Source organism: Grampus griseus, assembly GCF_964374135.1.
Source record: "Grampus griseus genome assembly, chromosome: 7".
NCBI classification, from domain to species: domain Eukaryota; kingdom Metazoa; phylum Chordata; class Mammalia; order Artiodactyla; family Delphinidae; genus Grampus; species Grampus griseus.
The window spans coordinates 62,338,362-62,359,973 of NC_139001.1; the positions used below are offsets into that span (position 1 = coordinate 62,338,362).

The following is a 21,612-nucleotide window of genomic DNA, read 5'->3' on the forward strand; positions in this document are numbered from 1 at the left end:
AAGTGACTGGTTCAAAGTCACAAGCGGAAAAAAAAGCAAGAGTTTTCTGGTTAAGACTACAGCTTCACTGTAGAAACTAGCTTATTCACAAATATTCCAGATAATGGCTTACATAATTTTACTTTTCGCCATATGACCACAATGCAATGATTTAATTATGAATAAACCTTAAGCTAAACTTTATGCACAATTAACAGTAGCTTAATATATAAACCACCAGGCTTCATGCAAGTTAAAAATCAGTAAGTTAAGGAATCATTCATGTTTTAAAAATAACCATTTTAATACCAAAAATTGATATCTATACTTATAAGTATGATGTATTTAAATTTCAAGAACAAGTTGGTAATCATTTTAAGCCACTACTCAAACTAAAACAAAGTGCAAAAGATTTCCTGTCTGGCACTAAAAGTACACAGTCCCAGTTACAGCAGTTTTCTCTGAGTATTTATAATACTGCCTGTAGTAAATTTCAAGATGCAAGATTTGCCTTACGGAAATAAAAATATACTGAGTTCTTATGGAGACCATATATGCATTAAACCAGGTCAAAACTATTGACACTTAATCAAATGAAAACTGAAACTTGGTGCTAATATTAAAGAAAAAAAAAGAATACCACTACGTAGCAGTGAGATTTGCAACAAACTCTTCAAATCACTTGAATTAATTATCTATGGATTCCAACTACATAGAACAAGTAAGACACCTTAGTACATCAGGATACAGAAAATAAATACATTATAATTCTGTTGAAATATCCTACAAATAAAACAAGGGAGGGCTTCCCTGGTGGCGCAGTGGTTGAGAGTCCGCCTGCCGATGCAGGGACACAGGTTCGTGCCCCGGTCCGGGAAGATCCCCCATGCCGCGGAGCGGCTGGGCCCGTGAGCCATGGCCGCTGAGCCTGCGCGTCCGGAGCCTGTGCTCCGCAACGGGAGAGGCCACAACAGTGAGAGGCCCGCGTACCGCAAAAAAAAAAAAAAAAAAAAAAAAACAAGGGAAAACATCAACATGTATTTCTTAAAAGAGCAACATTTGAAGAATTAATTGTAGATGGTGTCCTGATAACTAATAGAACTAGTTCATCCTACTATGAAGGCTACCAATTTCCCTTTGCATAGAGAATGGATGCTGCCTGATAGGAAATCTAATTTAAAATATGCAAAATATCAAAAGGACAAAGACTTTACTTAGAGGCCACCGATACTGCAAGACCACAATAACAAGCACGAAAAATCAAAGGCCTTTAACAAGTCACAATAAATGTAATGTATGCTCTTCACTTCACTCATTCGAGAACTGCGGAGTTCTTTTACACAGAATTTTAGCAACCTTGAATATTTATGTTTGAAGCCCACAGCTGACGACAGTCTGAAATCAAATATCATTTTATAGATGAAATAAAACTGAGGTTCAGAAAGATGGTTGGGCCAGAAACAAATTCAAAGTTTCTGACCTAGGAAGTTTGTATACTTGTACACCCCCGACAACAGGGGAAGACAAGAGTCTGCAAAGACAAAAACCTTAAAAAGGTAAACAAAGTTAAAAAATAAAACGAAAAAAGCACAGAATCCTACTACAAGACAAGACCCATTAGGATCTCAGGACACCAACAATCCTGAATCATAAATTAGAAAACGTTAATGTAAAATGAGCTCTGTTTAAAACCGAAGTATGTAATTTCTCATAGAAATAATCCCATCTCAAATGGTTAAACTAAAAAAAGGAGGAGCGGAAGATAAAATGGGTAAATTTTCAGATGCATAAAAAATATGAATGAGAGAAACAGCCATTCTAGATATCTGTGCCTTTTCTGGATTTTATACCTCGATTTCAGAAAATGTTTACGCACCCCCTCTCCATCGTCTATACAAACCGGGAAATTACTGGCCATTCTTTGCCAAACGGTAATCCAAAGACTCACTCACATACTTTTCTATCTGGTTTTAAGCTACTGAAAATTAACGTACCCCCTAATTTCCAAAACACTTAATTGTTCCTTGGTTGTATTTCTGATCACCATTGCAAAAACTTGGTCCTGCATAAAGTACTGTTGTGGGAAGAAATTAAAATCAATGCACAAAATGGTGCTTTTGTAACATTTCCAAAACGACTGAGTTTTCCATTCCCGCAGACCTCGATTCAACACCTTAAAAGACTAAAGACGAAGCAAATTCGCACACTTCCCCCAAGGCATATGGAGCTCCGAAGCCATCACCCTCCTCCAAAACAGTAACTATCTCCTCCAAAAAGGCCTGCACTGCTCACAGCTCCTCGGAACCGTGGGAGAACTTGGAGTCAGCTCTGGGATGAGAAGGGAAGAGCCTGGATTTGAGTTTCAGGAGAACTAAGTGGCCTGTGTCACTTCACCACGCACGATAACCGGCTGTGAGAGGAAAAGGTCGGAGTACGGGGAAAGCCTAGCCTAATCTTAAACCCTGAGATCCTGGCTCCTCGCCTGCCACTCTCCAACCCTAATCTGACAGGACGGCAGGTAACGCGTCCCACTTCCCCACCTGTCCTCCCACCTACCCCGCATTCGTGCTTAGTCTTACGATTTTGAAGCATCAAAATCACCCCGGCTCCCTAGAGTTCAGGCCACCATCGCTGCCGCCATATTACAGCTTGTGCGGCAAAATGCGTCAGGGAGGGAGGTGTGCGCCCGAGCGGAGAGGGCGGGGGCGGGCAGGGGGAAGGCCGTTTCCCAGGCCCGTGAGGCACGGTTAGAAGGCCGCAAGAGCTGCAAAGCTAGCGTCACGATCCTTGGGGGCCGCCTCTGGCACCTGGCAGCCCCGATACCTCGAGGGGAAGACGGTAAAGTCGGTCTGGGCCTATCGCGTCGGCTCCGCCCCTCTCCTCGGGCCCTTCCCGCTCTCGTACCCCGGCACTGCTGCAAAGGACGCCACCGAAACAACACGGGCCCCGCGCGACCTACTTGCACTAGTACACTCTCCTCTTCCCGGGGTCCAGTCCTTTAAATCGCTTCAAATCTACCGCCGCCAGAAAAGGCGCTAAGGCCAATGACCGCCTCCCTCCCCCCAGTCCCGGCGTGGAGGGAAAGCGTCGCGCCGGAAGTACGTCACGGCGCGGCGGACCTCATCTTCGGGTGATCCGTCGCTCGCGTCATCTCACCCTCCCCGGAGTTCTAGGAGTTTTGTGTCTGTTAAATGCCTGGTTTATAGGTAACTTAATGCTTTCTGTGTGAGTTGATTGAGAGCGTTTGTAACCGCCATGTCGTTCGTGAAATGAAGTGCTTCACTTAATAAACATTTATTGATCCTCTGCCAGGTTGCTGGGAAGGAGACCCTACCTTCAAGGAGCTTCCAGGTCAGCTTCCAGTTAACGCTATGACACAAGTTCTAAAAAACAGATGAACAAAGTGCTATTTGACAAAAGGAGGAAATTATAAAGGGCATTGACGCTCTTTGTTGTCGTTTTTAAATATTCTCACAGCAGCCCCATGATACAGATTATTATCCTTGTTTCACAGGTAAAGAAATTGAGGCTCAGGGAAGATAAGTGCCTCCCTCCCAGACACACTGTTCCTAAATACCAGAGCAAGGCTTTGACTGCAAATCCAGTTCTGCAGGGGAGACCACTATTTTGGGACATATATTGTTATTTAATTGTTTTAACAGGCTGAGAATCCCTAGATTTTTAGAATTAATTCCCCCTGCTATTCAGGGGAGTTGGCGGCAATCATTGTGGAGATATGGGGTGAGTGAGTTTTAAAGGAAACAGCTAAGAGGACTTAGATTTTACTACTATATGAAAAGAACGTTAAGTTACAATCATTTAAATTTTTCACTCATTTACCTGAGGTAAATTAGTAATTATCAACAGCAGTCGGGCATGTGGTACTCTTAAGCATCTTCACCAATTTTATTAAATGTAAAACTGAGAGGACAATCCCTGCCACTTTTAAGCCATTGCCTTCATTGCAGGGGAGCAGCAGCATACTCCTCTTTGAACAGTTCAGAGGTTGTATGAATTTACACTTTGCAGTGAGGAGGGGAATTCTACAATACCTTTAAAAATCCGATTTATACTGAGCACTCTATTAAGATAGATTTTTTAAGCGTTGGTTTGTTTGACTTTTGTTCAGCTTCCTTCAGAATATATTTTTATTTAGCTATGATATACAGATTTATTTTTTAGATTTCTACTTACTAGTAGAGGTAATGTGTGGCATTGCTGTGACATTGGTGTATTCTCCCTCTTTCCCACCCATTCAGTCAGAGACATCTTTGAGGATATATTACAGATTATACCATAGTTAACATTTTGAGGTGTACAAAGGTGACATTACTAATCTTGTTCTAGAATATACTATCTTCCTAGAGAGATAGACTTTCATATGAAGTGACTGAAGAATTATTTAACAGTAAAATATTAATAAGTACTTAGATATAGTATACATTATAAATGGTCAGATTTTAGAAGATTCTTGAAAGAAGTTTTGAAGCAGCATTACAAATGTCCATTCAAGGACTGGTGGCTGGTGCTGAACTATGACAAAGTTTTCACTGCTCTTTTCTTAAGAAGAGTTGTTTTGGGGGGAATTCCCTGTTGGTCCAATGGTTAGGACTCAGCACTTTCACTGCTGGGGCCCCAGGTTCAATCCCTGGTCGGGGAACTAAAATCCCATAAGCCATGTGGCACAGCCAAATAAGTTGTTTTGTTCATTTTAATTAAGCATATCACCTTTTCTCAGATGGTTATAGAATGTGATAGTTGTTTTCTTTCTCTAGATGTCCTTACTTGGACAAATGAAAAATTGGCATGCTTTGCTGGGTCTCAAACATGTTGAAATTTCATTGGTCTGTGAAATCCAAAACTTTCCCAAATAGATTTGACATGGATTTATTGTTCCAAGAAGGAAGATGTTGCAAGTAACAGGAAGTATTATTATCTACATTAATATGGTGGCTTAAAGAACAAAGGATTTATTTCTCTCTTACATAATAGATCTGAGGTGAGAGGGCCAGATCAGAGGGCAGCTTTACTCCATATAGTCAGTCAGGACCTTGAGTTCCTTATATATAATTCCAATATGCTCCAGGGCCTTGACATTGCATGATTAGAGTGTATAGCCGGTTTCAGGCAGCAGGAAGGAAAGAGGTTATGTCTTAAGGCCTAAACAAGGAAGTAATACATGCCACTTTGCCTCTAATTCCATCAACAAAAACTTAATCGCAGGGCCAAACCCAATTACAGGGTACTGAGAAATGTAATATTGACATGTGTCCAGAAATAAGACAAGGCCAAACCCAATTACAAGGTACTGAGAAATGTAATATTGACATATGCCACAACTACTGAGCCTGTGCTCTGGAGCCTGTGAGCCACAACTACTGAGCCCGTGTGCCACAACTACTGAAGCCCATGCACCTAGAGCCCATGCTCCACAATGAGAGAAACCACTGCAATGAGAAGCCTGTGTACCACAATGAAGAGTAGTCTCCGCTCGCCGCAACTAGAGAAAGCCTGTGCTCAGCAACGAAGACCCAACACAGCCAAAAATAAAATAAATTTATTTTTAAAAAAAGATAGTTATTTGCATAATTAGTTTATGTGACCATTTCGTACTATGAGCACACAAGATTTGCTGTGATGTTGCTAGCATTTTGAAATACATTTAGACTCTAGCACTTGTAGGTGAACTGTTAGAATCACTTTTATTAACAGATTTAAAGAAAAAAATTTTATAATCATCAAAACGGGGTTTCAAGGGGTGACTTCAGTTAGACCTTAACTTACTTTGTATGCCTTTTTTAAGAGTAGGATTTTAAAATTAAAGTTTAACATATATTCATAAACCGTAAGTATAGCTTCATACATTTTTACAAAGTGAACATACAGGTGTAACCTCCACTAGATTAAGACATAGAGCAATATCAGCATCCTGGAAGCGCCCCTCATACCCCCACCCCATAATGCTATCACCCCACCCCTATCAAAGATAATTTCTATTTGGAGCTCCATCAGCATATATTAGTTTTGTCTGTTTTAGAAACTTATATAAATGGAATTATGCATATATATTCATTTGTGGCTGGCTTTTTTGCTCAACGTTGTGTTTGTGAGATTATCAATATTGCTGCGTGCAACAATAGTTTGTTATTTCTAATGTCCGTATAGTACTCCATTATATGTGTGTATTAGTTGGGGTTCTCCAAAGAAACAGAAGGAATAGGATATAAATAGGAAGAGAATTATTATGAAGAATTGACTCACGTGATTATGAGGGCTGAAAAGTCTCACAATCTGCTGTCTGCAAGCTAGAGACCCTGGAAAGCCGGTGGTATAATTCCAGTCCAAGTTCCAGATCCAGGGGAGCTGATGGTGAAAATCTCAGTCCAAGGGCGGAAGACCAATATCCCAGCTTAAGCAGTCAGGCAGGAAGCAGAAGGGGTGAATTCCTCCTTCCTGTGCCTTCCTGTTCTATTAAGGCCCTCCATGGACTGGATAATGCCCACCCACATTGGGGAGGGCAGTCTACTTTACTGAGTCCACCAGTTCAAATGCTAATCTCATCCAGAAACACCCTCACAGACACACCTAAAAATAATGTTTAATCTGGGTAGCCCTTGGCCCAGTCAAGTTGACACATAAAATTGACCATCTCAATGGGTATTGAATAATTTATCCATTCTACTTTAGATGGATATTTGTGTTGTTTTTGAGTTTTAGATATTATGAATAAAGTTTTTATGAAATTCTTGAATCTGGTATATTGGAGCACATATATTTTGCACGTACGTTGGAAATATACCTAGGAATGGAATTGTTGGATCTTAGGGTGTGGATAGAATCAGCTTTGGTAGACACTGCCAATGAGTTTTCTGAAGTGGTTGTACAATATTTTTGTTGTATGTGCCTTTTTTTTTTTTTTTTTTTTTTTTGGTGGTACACGGGCCTCTCACTGTTGTGGCCTCTCCCATTGCGGAGCACAGGCTCCGGACGCGCAGGCTCAGCGGCCATGGCTCACAGGCCCAGCCGCTCCGCGGCATGTGGGATCTTCCCGGACCCGGGCACGAACCCGTGTCCCCTGCATCGGCAGGTGGACTCTCAACCACTGAACCACCAGGGAAGCCCTGTATGTGCCGTTTGATTCCAATATTAGTGAGAACTCTCGTTTGCAAATAAGAGATGCCCAGCTTGAAGTAGTTTAGGTAAAATTGGGAATGTATTGCTTCGTGAAACAAAACTGTTGGACACTGTGGTGGCTTTAAAAACATGTCCGTAAGTTCCTTAATGTGACTTTCTTCCAACGACTAAGGCAAAGTGATAGTTTGTGATTTTTGGAGACTATGTCATAAAAGCATTTTGATTTCCTCCTTGCTGTGTCTCTTGGATCAGTCACTCTAGGGGAAATCAGCTGCCATGTCTTTAAGACACTCAAGCAGACTATGGAGAGGCACGTGTGGCAAGAAACAGGCTTCCTGGAAAAAGCCATAGAGGAATTGAGGCCTCCTGCCAACAGCCATGTGAGTGAGCCATTTAAAAGCAATCCTCTGGCCTCAGTCAAGCCTTCAAATAACTCCAGTCCTTGTTGACATCTGAGTTCAATTACATTAGAAATTGTGAGCCAGAACTGTTTTGCTAAGCTACTTCTGAATTTCTGATCCACAGAAGCTGTGGGATAATAAATGTTATTTTAATTCATTAAGTTTGGGCATGTATTTTATACAGCAGTGTATAACCAATACAGAGAAGAAAAAATAGATGGAATGTCACAGAACTTCTCTCTTGTCTAATTCTACTTACCTGTTTTTTGGCTTCATTCTCTTGACTGACTCCTTCAAGAGGCTATGTCACATCTTGATAAACGGAGTCTCTGCCAGCTCCAATTATAAAATGCCAGAAAAGTCTTCGATTAGCATTGCAGTGACAGCCCCCAAATTTGTGCCTTCCCTTACAAAGTGAGAGGTGTCACTGGGAAATGTTTGTGCCTCCTCTTACAAAGTGAGGGATGTCACTGGGAAATGTTTGTGCCTCCCCTTACAAAGTAAGGGGTGTCACGGGGAAATGTCTGTCCTGCTAAGAACTACGTTTTCTTGCATCTGAGTAAGCATATGCAAATACTTCTCATCAGTGGAAAGTGCATGAAAATGATGTGTATTACATCCAGACCAAGATATTTATGAAGTGCTGTGCTTTTCCATGTCATCTCTTCCTGTTTCCATCAGCTGGATCCAGAGTATTTTAAAGGCTTGGGAGATTATTGAAGAAGCCTAGTTTCCTGAATCTCTGTGTGGAGAAAAGTCCTCCACTGACCAGGGATACCCACTGGTTGTACTGTGATGTGATTGAGAAATCAAATTCTGTAGATTAAGCCATTGATATTTGGCTTTATTCATTACAGCAGACATCATTACCCATCTAATAGGCCAAGGTCCTGAAGCAGTACTAGATTTGGTCTAGCCTGGGTCATTTCAGTCTTTGTAGTGTGAAGTATGGAGTCTGATACCAAGAGAGGGGAAGTAGATGGGCTGGACTACTACAATTAACCTACATTTACTTTAGAACAATGAAAATTTTTGCTTCTACCCATAGATAAATAAATTATTGTTCTAATTTTCTATTATATTGCCAATATTATGTTTAACTTTTTAAAAGTGCATGTCTATTGTCACATATATTTCACAGTAATATAAACAAGTGTATAAATTTGAACATTCTATAGAGGTTTAAAATTTAATAATTGCCCCTAACCCTTTCCAATTACATTTCCTTGAGGTATCCAATGATACTCTTCTCTATTCCTATTGTAACATTAAAAAATCCTTATTTAGTATCCTTCCTCCCTCCCTTTGACAAAAATGAGATCACATCACACATATTACATATTATGCTTTCATTTGAATAAAAGTATAGGGGCTTCCCTGGTGGCGCAGTGGTTGAGAGTCTGCCTGCTGATGCAGGGGACACGGGTTTGTGCCCCAGTCCGGAAGGATCCCACATGCTGCGGAACGGCTAGGCCCGTGGGCCATGGCCCCGGATCCTGCGCGTCTGGAGCCTGTGCTCTGCAATGGGAGAGGCCACAGCAGTGAGAGGCCCGCGTACCACAAAAAAAAAACAAAAAACAAAAAACCATGAACGTCTTTGATAGCTATACAGCATTCCATAGTATGGGCATACTATAATTTATCTAGTCATTCTCCTATTGGACATTTCAGTTGTTTCAAGTTTTGGTTAATATAAACAATATTGTAATAAACATCCTTTTATGTATATCCTTATATATTGAGGTTTATAAATCTGTAGGAAAGATAGCCAGAGGTGAAATTATTGGGTCACATAATACATACACTTTGGGCCTCTCACTGTTGTGGCTTCTCTGGTTGCGGAGCACAGGCTCTGGACACACAGGCTCAGCGGCGATGGTTAACGGGCCTAGCCGCTCCGCGGCATGTGGGATCTTCCTGGACCGGGGCACGAACCCGTGTCTGCTGCATCGGCAGGCGGACTCTCAACCACTGCACCACCAGGGAAGCCCCTTGAACATTTTTTCACGTGCCTGTGGCCATGGAGTAAGGTCTATTGAAGTCCTTTGCCCATTAAAGAAATCTTTTTGTCATTGGGTTGTAGGAGTTCTTTACATATTCTAAATATTAATCCCTGCAGATACATCAATTGCAATATTTTCTCCCATTCTGTGGGTTGCCTTTTCACTCTGTTGATAGTGTCCTTTGATGCATACAAGTTTTTTTAGTTTGATGAAGTCCAGTTAACCTATTTTGTTCTCTTGGTGCCAATAATTTTGGTGTTATATCCAACAAACACATTTTTTTACTGGCAGAATTACTCCAGGAGAAAAAGCATTCATTAACTTGTGATAAAAAAGAAAAACAGTTCCTGATGTTTGGAAACTGATCTGATGTTCATAGCTAAGCATCAATGTTATTTCAAACTAATCTGGCACAATTTAAAGCATGTTGGCCTCCTGTGGGAATAAGGAATCTCATAGAACATCAAGATCAGACAAATTCACTATGCAACACAAAATACCAAAGATTCCCCTTTTGCTAAATGAATGAATGCTACTTCTTTACCAATTTCAGCTTTATCCCCACTTCGGTCAGCCTTCTCTATAGTTAAAATTTATTAAGGTACCCAATCACAGAATTGCCCTGTTTCCTGACAGCACCCAAGATAGGGCAAACCTCATCTTCCTTAGGCCCTCCCCGAAATTACCCACCAAAGCCCAAATCCTGTAAGAGGTTCTTTCTAACACTCTTTTATTGAGCTGCCAAATGGTTTCCTACAGTGTTCATTTTCCTGAGCTGTAACAAGAAGTCCATCAACTGCAGGTTCCTGGTGGGTTTTGGCTGAAGGGCATTGACATTTACTAAGAGGAAAGTTAGAGCCACCCTTTGTTAACCACTTCTCAGCCCTTGTAAAAGATACTTCTTCATGACTTAAATCATTAGCTAAAATGAAATTTTATAGCTGTGGATTTAAATTATTACCCTAGTTTTGTTCTCAGGTGTGATTTGTATATAAATATGTATTTTATGAATGCCGTAGGCTGCAAGTAAAGGAAAAAGTCCCTAACAGTGACTAAACAAAAAGGATTTTCTTTTCTCACATGGACAGTGTTTCTAGAGGAAGGCAAGCTGTTGGCATCTGTTTGTTCCTTAGACTCATCTCCTAATAATTCCACAAACAGGTGAGAAGGAGACAAACAGCCCCTAACAAGTGAAGAAACTGTCCTGTCACTATCATTTAGGCCTTACTGTTGCCAGGAGCTGATCTGGCACTCATAGCTCAGCCTTGGTATTCTGTTGAACATAACAATTGCACAGAATGCCAACATGAAACAAGGTTACTCTCTGACTGATGGGTCAAGACCAAAACAAGACCATTCCGTAATTATACCTGAACTCAGACAAAAACAAGAATATTGTCCAAACCGGGACTTCCCTGGTGGTGCAGTGGTTAAGAATCTGCCTGCCAACGCAGGGGACATGGGTTCGAGCCCTGGTCTGGGAAGATCCCACATGCCACGGAGCAGCTAAGCCCGTGTGCCACAACTACTGAGCCTGCGCTCTAGAGCCCATGAGCCACAACTACTGAAGCCTGCGTGCCTAGAGCCTGTGCTCCGCAACAAGAGAAGCCACTGCAAGGAGAAGCCCACGCACTGCAATGAGTAGCCCCCACTTGCTGCAACTAGAGAAAGCCTGTGTGCAGCAGCAAAGACCCAACGCAGCCAAATATAAATAAGTAAATAAATTTATTTAAAAAAAAGAATATTGTCCAAACCACAAAAAATGACCAAACATCCACTTATCTTAGCTAATATGAGTGAGGGCTGCTTCTTTACCAATTACAGCTTCAACCTCACTTCGTTCTTTCTGCCTTCTAGATAAAGTTTATTAAAATACTCAGTGAAATTCTCACAGCAGCTAATGTATAGAAAAGTCCCTCTTAAACCCCTGAATCACTTAACACAAGGCCAAATACTATAGTAAGTTCTTTCTAACACCATCTTAATTTGACACCCCTTAGGGTGTGTTCTGCTTCATTGCAGCCAACCAGTAATTCCAACTTTAGGTGTATTCCTGGTGGTCTTTGACTGAAGGGCATTGACACAGGTCATGCTGAGTCTCATCCCTATGCTTTTTCTCACATTTGTTCTGAAACCCCTTCTGTCCTGTGCATTCAGATCGACCTCAGTTTTCATATTTATTACCAGTTGATCTAGTTTCCAACAATCCAAATCAGTGCTACTCCAAGAGTGCTCTGCGATTAGTGGTTGCCTAGGGTGTTAGGGGTGTGGGGGGAGTGACTGCTAAATGGTTACAGAGTTTCCTTTTGGAGTTATAAAAATATTCTAAAATTGATTGTGGTGATGTTCCACAACTCTGAATTAAGAAAAGCCACTGAATTATACACCATAAATGGGTGAATCGTATGGTGTGTAAATAATTTCTCAATAAAGCTCTTAAATTTTTTGTGGTCTGGAACTGGTACCTGCCTACCACTACGCAAGTGCAGAAACTGAGAGAAATTTGATGCTTTTCTAGCATTCGATAGTTATTCCATACACGTTGAACATAAATAAAAATCTGGACGTGTCTTTTCCATGTTTAAGTTTTCAAATTTCACTTTTCTAAGTATTCATTTCTACTGTATATTATAAAAATATCAGTCTTCACGGACTGGGAGAAAACCTCATATAGTTGAGAAACACGTGCCCTAAGGACCTATAACTTCAAGATGTGTGGCCCGAGTGTCTCAATGAGGAACTACAATACCCAGAATTCCTACCAAATGCGTAAGCGACGTCTATTCCGCCGACCTCGCCGCGACGTGCCCTTGGGCGTGTAGTGCGTGCCTCTGGTAGTGCACGCTGTGTTCGCCCGGCCTCTTTTCATGGTTTGGGGACGGACACCACGAGAGGTAAGGTGATGTCTTTCGAGGAAAGGCTAAAAACTCTGGGATATGAGGGAGGCGTGAGCGACACAACCGAGCCTGTTGCGTCCCTTGCTGGGAGACGTGGAATAGGCTGGAGTTCTGAGCCCTCGTAACCAGGCTTAACCGCGATCCATCAGAAAAGTTCTCTGGCGTTGAAGGAAAAACTTGCCCGCAGGTCCCGGCCGGCTGGCGGCGATAGGTTTTCTTTTTAATCAGAGCACATTCTCGGGCCGGGACCCTGGGTTCGGCTGAGAAACGGAGGCTTTCATCCGGGTATTGGATTTCCCGGAGCGCGGAGGACTAGGGCAGGGCTGATCCCTCTCCCAGCCAGGACCGGGAGACCAAATTCATTCGTTCAGCTCCACTGTGTGCCAAGCGGGGAGGATGCCTGCCATTTGCCAAGGGTGTCGTTGTGTATCCTGCACAATACCTGTTCACGGCGGGTAACCTATCTGTCATTTATAGTCCCAAGGCCCCTCCTTTGGTTAAGTCACTTCCCCAAGGTCACTTAGCTGGGGACTTGACACCTTGGTATTGTAACCAGTGGGTTCTTTCCACTTTCAGATGTGAATAGGCAGGAGACTCTGCTTTGTGCAGAGTTTTTTGTGTATGTGTGTGATCCAAGTCGGCTTGGGTCGGGATGCTGTACAGATTGTCACAAAGTAGTCAATATTGTCTCATCGTTTTTTCTTTGGCCTAGCCATAGGATTCTGAGGCATACTTTTAGTGTTGGTTTGTTAATGTAATGAGGATGTTCAAGTTGAAAGAACTGGGTGGTTGTCTCAGCTTCATTAGTACTAGAGTAGTTTTTTTTAACCTTTTTGAACCTAGCTTTTCTCTGTAAAATGCAAATGATAGCATCTACCTGGCAGGTTAATTGAGAGAATTTAATGGGATAACGTATTTTAAAAGTCCTTTGTAAAATGTTGCAGCAGTGTTAGATGATAGGATTTTAGTCCCAGCTTTTCTAACCATTGTTTCTCAACTAGAAATATAGACATTTATAATATATTTTAAAAACAAATTATTCTTTTTCTTTATTGTTTTTGGTTCTCCTGTTGCATCACTACGCAACTACATTACTTGATTTCTTCATATGTCCTGATTGGGCTTTAATCATCTCATTTATTGCTTAAAACCTACTTAAGGTCAATAGTGATTAAACTGTTTGAGTTCTTTTAGTGTACAAGGAGAAAGGAGCGAGAAATTATCTTGAAAGCAAATATACCAGAAATCATCCCTCTGAAAAAAACATTTTTTATTATGGCTCTGAATTAATGGCTACTCTTCGTAGAAACTATAAAGGCAAAATGTTTATTTATTGCAGTTTTATTCCTCTATTTAAAAAGATGCTTCTTTCTGGGTTGGGATTTTTTTTTTTCCCTTCTGCTTTTATAGTCAAATTTGAAAACTTCATGTTAAGTGTCAGATTTATCATTTTTAAAATGGAGTGTGGGGGGCTTCCCTGGTGGCGCAGTGGTTAAGAATCCGCCTGCCAATGCGGGTCGTGGGCCTCGAGCCCTAGTGCCGGAAGATCCCACATGCCGCGGAGCAACTACGCCCGTGTGCCACAACTACTGAGCCTGCGCTCTAGAGCCCGCGAGCCACAACTACTGAAGCCCGTGTGCCACAACTACTAAAGCCCACGAGTCTAGAGCCCTTGCTCTGCAACAAGAGAAGCCACTGCAATGAGAAGCCTGTGCACCGCAACAAAGAATAACCCCCGCTCACCGCAACCAGAGAAAGCCCGCACATAGCAGCGAAGACCCAATGCAGCCAAAAATAAATACTAAAATAAAATAAATAAATAAATAAAATAGAGTGTGGAAGGAAACCCCTTTTCCTGGATATTTAGTTGTGGATTAAATCCTGCTCTCAGGTTCAGGCTAAGAACAAAGTGTGTAATTAATGGAGGAAAAGCTTGTTATTTTAATTAGAATTTTGGAATTTGATAGTTATAACTCTGTTAAACTGATTTCTTTACAGAAATTGCATATTGGAATGGGATTTGGAGTCATGATAATGGAAGCAAGCTAAATGAAGGAAAAACAGTTATTTTTATACCAGCATATTGCACCTGACTGCTAGTTGCAAATGGTTTTCTTTACATAAGAAAATTTGTGATATAAATGAAAAGATAGTTTTTTTTCCTAGACTGATTGTTTACAATATGCTTCGCCTAAGAGCTATTTGTCCATTCTCCTGGAGAGTGTTTCAGTTTCGACCCTTTAGTTTCGAACCATTACTTAGTCGGATGAATAAGTGTACAGATGAAGAGCAAATATTTGATCTTATTGAAAAAAACAAAGCCATACTTTCAGAAAAGCAAGTGGCATGTGCACTCAGTATGCTTTGGCAGTTTCAAAAGCAGAAGACCAGCTTGTTAAAAAATGTGGAATGTATCAGAGACCATCCCCAATTTCTTACTCTTCATAATTTAGCTACAACTAAAATGGAATTCATGAATGACAATACCTTGGTGAATGTGTTATACATCATACAACAGTAAGTAATGTACTTTTAGATTTTATAGAAATGATTGTAGTTTATTTTTATATTTAATTTTCTAAAAAGCTCTAAACGGAAAAAAATGTTTTTTTCCCTTTTTCCTGATAAGCTAATTTTTTAAATTTAATTTTAATTTTATTTATTTTTGGCTGCATCAGGTCTTCGTTGCTGCGCGCGGGCTTTCTCTAGTTGTGGCAAGCGGGGCTACTCTTCATTACAGTGCGCGGGCTTCTCATTGCAGTGGCTTCTCTTGCTGCGGAGCACAGGCTGTAGGTGAGCAGGCTTCGGTAGTTGCAGCACGGCGGGCTCAGTGGTTATGGCACACGGGTTTAGTTGCTCTGCGGCATCTTCCCGGACCAGGGATCGAACCCGTGTCCCCTGCATTGGCAGGTGGATTCTTAACCACTGAGCCACCAGGGAATTGCCCTGATCATCTAATATTTTAAAGATATTTAAAGGATATTTAAAGGATATTCTTTGATTATGGTAATCATTTCACAGTGTATATACATATCAAAACATTATGCTGTACAACCTAAATATATACAATTTTTGTTAATCATATATCAATAAGGTTGGGAAAAAATTTAAAAAGAAAAGAAATTTTACATCATTCTCAAGGGAATCCAGCCTTCAGAAGAGCTGGATGCCCTAAATGAAGAATTGAGCAGCTATATAAAGGGAAAAAGGACACAAAAGTTAAAATTAATCTGTTTGTTAGTCTCATTGGTGAAATTATCCAGGGTGCAAGGGCCATTTAAGTAGCTATAGATGTCAGCACTGTATAAAGCAGAGATACAGTTGTTTTTATTAGGGTGTCAGCGTATACAAGAAAGGGGCTTAAGGCTTTACTTATTCTGGTGGGCGGTGTTAGACTAAAAAAGAGTGACATCCCTTTTTTGGTGATCTTTCTCAGATTTGCAAAGTTTTTTCTCTGAGGTACTTCGTGGGATGTGTATGATAATCAGTTTTGTTTTCTCAGTGGTCATATTAGTTTGGAAAATGCTGAATCAGACGAAATTAAACAGATCTTTATTGGACTTCAGAGCATTCAGAGCCTGCAGGACTCTTCAATATACATATGCTAATGTATATTGTGAACCTTTCAGTGGGGATATTTTCCAAACTTACTTATCCACAAAACATTGTGTTGAACACCTCACAAGAACACTGCACAGATGGAGAAATGCTGCTTCATGGTGATTTGCCCCCAAACCGCATTTCTGTGTATCCCTCCTAAGTCATATTTTAGTGAGGAAAGGATTTTAAGAGTAAAATATAATTTTGTTTTCAAGTTTTTAAAATAGCATGTAGTTTGATTTTGTTTCATGACTCAACCTGAAAGTCTTTGACTTTTAGGAGAAAAAATAACCTAACCTTAACATTATAAAGATGTTGAAATCGGTTAAAAAGATTTTTATATGTACAACATATAATATATATTGCTTAATTATATATAGAAAATATCCATTGTTAGTGAAGGTATATGCTTTGCATTGTTAGTGAAGGAACTGCCATATGCTTCTGGTGGTATAATATGTATCCAGAACTATAAAAATGTCCTCGGACCCAGTAATTTTGCTTCTAAGATTTATCCTAAGAAAGTAATCTGAGATACATGTAAAGATTCTTGGGCTTCCCTGGTGGCGCAGTGGATAAAAATCTGCCTGCCAATGCAGGGAACACAGGTTCCATCCCTGGTCTGGGAAGATCCCACATGCCGCGGAGCGGAGCAACTAAGCCCTTGCGCCGCAACTACTGATCCTGTGCTCTAGAGCTGGTGAGCCACAACAGCTCTAGCCCACGTGCCTAGAGCCTGTGCTTCGCAACAAGAGAAGCCACCGCAATGAGAAGCCCACACACCGCAACAAAAAGTAGCCCCCGCTCTCCACAACTAGAGAAAGCCTGCGTGTACCAATGAAGACCCAAAGCAGCCAAAAATAGATAAATACATAAATAAATTAAAAAAAAAAAGTTTCTTGTACATGGTTATTCATCCCAACATTGTTTATAATATTGAAAAACTAAGATCCTAGTAAGTTGGTGAATGTTTAAATGATAATTTATTCACATAATTAATAGTACACAACCACCAAAAATTATGTTTTGAAGAATATGTAATGATATGGGTAAAATGTCCACAATATAATGTTAACTTACTGAAAAAGGCAGGATATAAAAATGTAAAAGAAATATGTATATGTCTTTAAGTATGTAGAAAAATAACTGGAAAGAAATGCTCCAAGTTAATGATGGTGGATATTTATGAGTAGCAGAGTTATAAATGATTTTTTATTACCCACTTAAAGTTTTTCTTTATTTTACAGACTTTTTCCTATAGAAATATTTTTTGCGGTCAGAGCAAAGTAGTACGTGTTAGGTGTACTTTTAACATAAAATATATCATTGAACATTTTTATTGTTCAGTGGAGGTCATTGAAATGTACAGATAAAAGGACGAGAAGGGCATGGGATAAAGTATAGGGGTTTATTAGATTGTACCAAGAAATCAGAATACTGAAATGAGACCAGACCAGAAATAAGGACTGATTGTGTAAGAATATAATAACTTGTGGTTTACTTTTGCATTATAATCCTTACTGCATGTATGTTTTTAATAATTTTAAAATGTTTCTGTATAGAAAATTATTTTCTCTTGATTTTATTGAGGTTTGGTTTTGAGGCCCATGACCCGCTAGTTGAAGCACTAGTTACAGAAGCATGGAGAAGACTGGAAAGGCAAGTACTTTGGGTTTTTCAACTAAGATCAGGGTTGTCCTTTTCAGGGTTAGCACAGTGAAATCTTATAGGGAAAGAATGAGGAGCTGCTGCCTAACTATCAAGCTTCATTGAAAAAAATGTATTTAAATTCAGTTTACTTGGAGGGGTTTTTGATCATGTAAAGTGTGTTTATTTAGCATGGTGAAATCTTGTAGGAAAAGAATGGGGAATGTGTTTTTTTCCTTAAGAGAGAAAGAAAAGTATTTCAAATATTCCCTATTTAAGGGTGTGGAATGTAGTGTGCTTTAAACATATATAATTAATCAAAATATAAATAGAGTCACTGCTATTCTTGGACTAGGCTTTCTGAATTTTCTTTTCTGAAAGAGTTCTGCTTCAGAAAGAAAAACATTCTGAGTGATAGGCTGTCAGTAAAAACCCTAGATGTTCAGGAGTCATAAAAGGAGAAAGAAGATACCAGTTCAGGAGAAAGGAAAGCTATATAACTGTTTAGCAGCATCTATAGGTACTTGTCTATCACTCCATCTTTATGAAGAGGCAGTGAGCAGAGTCTTAGAAGCTAACAGTGTCTTAGAAGCTTTCAGGTCCACTACTGTGGATAGTATCAATTCAGATCTCTTTTCCACTCTATACACAGCTATATCTTTAGCATATTGCCATAATCAATAATCATCTAGAACGGGGCATGACCAGAAATACAGCCGCCCCCTCCCCCGTCCCACACCCCACGTTCATGGGGAACCTGGTGCTAAACCATTGGTAGACGACCTACTTCTGGGTGGGGGGTTTCATAGTAGCAGAGCAGCTCCCTGCTGTGATCTATTGAAAGTCAGCCCTCAACACAAGGGTTTGTAAAAAAATAAAAAGAGAAAAAAAGAAAGCAAAAAAAGAAATAAACAAATAATTATCTAGAAAAATGTGAAATTTGTTCAGAGTATTATGAGTACAGAGAAGCCTATGGTATCCTATACTATATTATTTATGTTTTATAAGAATATATGAGAAGCTCTCCGTTTATAAAACAGCTGAGATAGTAGCAGAGCTCATTTTGGCTATTTATGAAAACTTTGAATATTTAAACCTAGGGGTTCTGGATAGCCAAGGTCCATCATTAGTAGAATAAAGCAAATGTTAGTGAGGAAAGGGAAAATCAAGGTGGGAAAGAGACAGGAGGAAAACCACAGAACAATGCTCCCTCTAAACCAAATAGTAACCTAGGGCAGAAGAGAAAGGATTGACTAAGATAAGAAACTATAGCTGTTTATTTGTATTTAGATGAGAGGAGCAGCATAAACTTTACAGCTCCTCCTTTGTAGCAGCATATGTTTAAAGCATAAACAATGGTAAATTCTTACAGTTGTAGTCTTATAAAGCTCTGTAGGCCTTTGTTGTGTGAGCTGGATTAAACAAGGTACCCACCAGATCTCTGGGCTTAGAAATTCCACATTCATTTACTGAATGGTGGTTTTAGTTAATCTTATTATCTAAACCTGTTTGTTTTCTCTCTCCATTTTTGCATGCTCTCTACCTGTAACTATCTTTTTGTTGAGGGTAAGGAGAATAATCTTAGTGCTTTCATGAGCAATTCAAACTAGTCTTCCCGCAGTATCCAAGGACAATTGGTTCTAGCATCCCCTCAGATACCAAAATCCATGGATGCTCAAGTCCCTTATATAAAATGATGTAATATTGGCATAAAACCTACAGACATCCTCCCATCTACTTTAAATCATCTCGATTAATTATAATACCTAGTACAATGGAAATGCTGTGTAAATAGTTGCTCAGCATGCAGCACATTCAAGTTGTGCTCTTTGGAGCTTTCTGAAATTTGTTTTTTAACTGAATATTTTCGATTTGCTGTTGCTTGAATCCGTGGATTTGGAACCCTTGGATACGGAGGGCCGACTCTACTGGGTCTTTGGGGGTTAAATTTGGTCATTGTTGATAATAGCTCAAAACTTTTTTCTTCAAAGCAGCATTAAATGGTATGTGTATTACGTATCTTGAACAAATCAATTGTAGAATAGGTGCCTTTTTCATTTTGGTTTTACTCTCTACTACTTAAACAATTAAATTACAGATATGCAATTATACTTCCCAGTGAATCAGACATTTCTTTTTAATTTTTCTTAATTTCACAATAGCTCAGGTGATAATGACTTTGTTCTATGTGGTGTTTTTTTAATTTGTAGCAATACTTTTATTTTTTTATAATACTAAGTAATAAAATTTTTTAAACCCTAATTTGTATTCTATGTGTAGAGTTTCTAATAGAATCATAGAATAAATGTTAATTTCTGATTTTTTTATCGTCATGGTGGCCTATGATGTTAAATTTTTGTTACTATGGTAACTTAATTAAATGATTTTGCTATAATATCTATGAATTTGTTATATAAATATAATTTGTAATGATTCAAATAGAATAGATTATTATGAATTAACACTATATGGTGGATCATAGCAAGAATAATTAGCATGCATTTAAAATTCAAATTAAAAACCCTCTTTATTATGGAAGATTTTAAACATATACTAAAGTAGAGAAATTAGTATAATGAGCTCCTTTGTATGCATCATCCAGTGTCAACGATTACCAACAGATAGCAGTCTTGTTTTGTCTAGATCACCTCCAGTTCCCTCCCTACCCTTCAGTATAGTTTAAATTGTGGTATCATTTCATCAGTAAATACCTTAGTATATATTTCTGATAGACAAAAAACACTCTTTAAAAATATATATATAATCACCATGCCATTTTTTATACCTACGAAAATGAACAATTATTCCTTAAATTCCCTAATAACTGAGTTCAAATTTCCTTGATTGCTCTAAAAAAGGTCTTTTTGTAAGGCAGTTTGTTTAAATAAGTATCCAAACAAGGTTTACTGATTACATTTAGTCAAGATTTTCTCTGCCCTTTTTTTTTTTTTTTTTTTTGCGGTACGCGGGCCTCTCACTGCCGTGGCCTCCCGCTGCGGAGCACAGGCTCCGGACGCGCAGGCTCAGCGGCCATGGCTCACGGGCCCAGCCGCTCCGCGGCATGTGGGATCCTCCCGGAGAATGAACCTGCGCCCCCTGCATCAGCAGGTGGACTCCCAACCACTGCGCCACCAGGGAAGCCCTCTGCCTTTTTTTGTAAGTACTCATTTTATTAAAGGATATCGTTTAAAATTACACCAATCATAAGTATGCATCTTGATGAATTTTCACATACTGAAAATACACTTATACTTCTGTGTAATAGCACCAAGATCAAGACAAAGAATATCACTAGTTTCCCAGAAGTTTCTTTCATGCTCTCTTCCAATCACTCCCTACCTTCCTGCCCTAAGAGTGACACTCTCTTGGCTTCTACTACCATAAATTAGTTTTGCTTTTATAAAAATGAAATGCTGGGAATTCCCTGGTGGTCCAGTGGGTAGGACTCGGCACTCTCAACTGTTGTGGCCTGGGTTCAATCCCTGCAAGCCGTGCAGCATGGCCAAAAAACAAAAAGAAAAAAAAGAGCGAGAAATCATATAGTAAGAACTCTTATACCTAGTGTATTTCACTCAATATATTTTAAAGATTCTTCCATGATATTGCGCTATTTGTTATTTTTTATTGCTGTATAGTATTCTAGGAATATGTGCAATTTATTCACTGTACTCTTGATGGACATTGAGACTGTTGCTATTTAGCATTTAGTTTTTTGCTGTTACATATTATGCTGCTGTGCAGTTCCTTATGCTTGTCTTTTAGTGAATTCAAAGTCTTTAAAAATCTGTAACAATTCTCCTTCCTGCTCATTTGTCTTGCCATTTACTTGTTGAAGAAATCGAGTCGTATTTCCTATAGGAAAATTCTGAAGTTTTTCAAGCATGATTGTAGTAGAGGTTGTATTATTTGTTAATATACAACCTTGAGTTGAAATTGTTCTGTCCTCAAAAA

The 21,612-nt window shown here is 39.6% G+C and overlaps 2 protein-coding genes across 4 annotated transcripts in view; one reads left to right on the forward strand and one right to left on the reverse strand.

Annotated features, from left to right (window-relative positions):
* The window catches only part of PPIG (peptidylprolyl isomerase G), a 41,201-nt gene extending 38,132 nt beyond the window's left edge, over positions 1-3,069 (reverse strand). Inside the window, exon 1 of one of the 2 annotated variants that reach the window (XM_082657724.1) lies at positions 2,939-3,069. The gene's annotated coding sequence lies outside the window, so the exon portion shown is untranslated. Of the gene's footprint in view, positions 1-2,558; positions 2,617-2,938 lie in introns of those variants that run through there. The other variant, XM_082657725.1, reaches the window with a different exon arrangement.
* Positions 3,070-3,115: 46 nt separating this feature from the next.
* The window catches only part of FASTKD1 (FAST kinase domains 1), a 43,283-nt gene continuing 24,786 nt past the window's right edge, over positions 3,116-21,612 (forward strand). The window contains exons 1-4 of one of the 2 annotated variants that reach the window (XM_082658727.1): positions 3,116-3,185; positions 3,292-3,330; positions 14,413-14,931; positions 17,605-17,673. In XM_082658727.1, the coding sequence (XP_082514853.1) occupies positions 14,597-14,931; positions 17,605-17,673 (404 nt within the window). In that variant the 5' untranslated portion in view covers positions 3,116-3,185; positions 3,292-3,330; positions 14,413-14,596. Of the gene's footprint in view, positions 3,186-3,291; positions 3,331-12,338; positions 12,412-14,412; positions 14,932-17,604; positions 17,674-21,612 lie in introns of those variants that run through there. The other variant, XM_082658726.1, reaches the window with a different exon arrangement.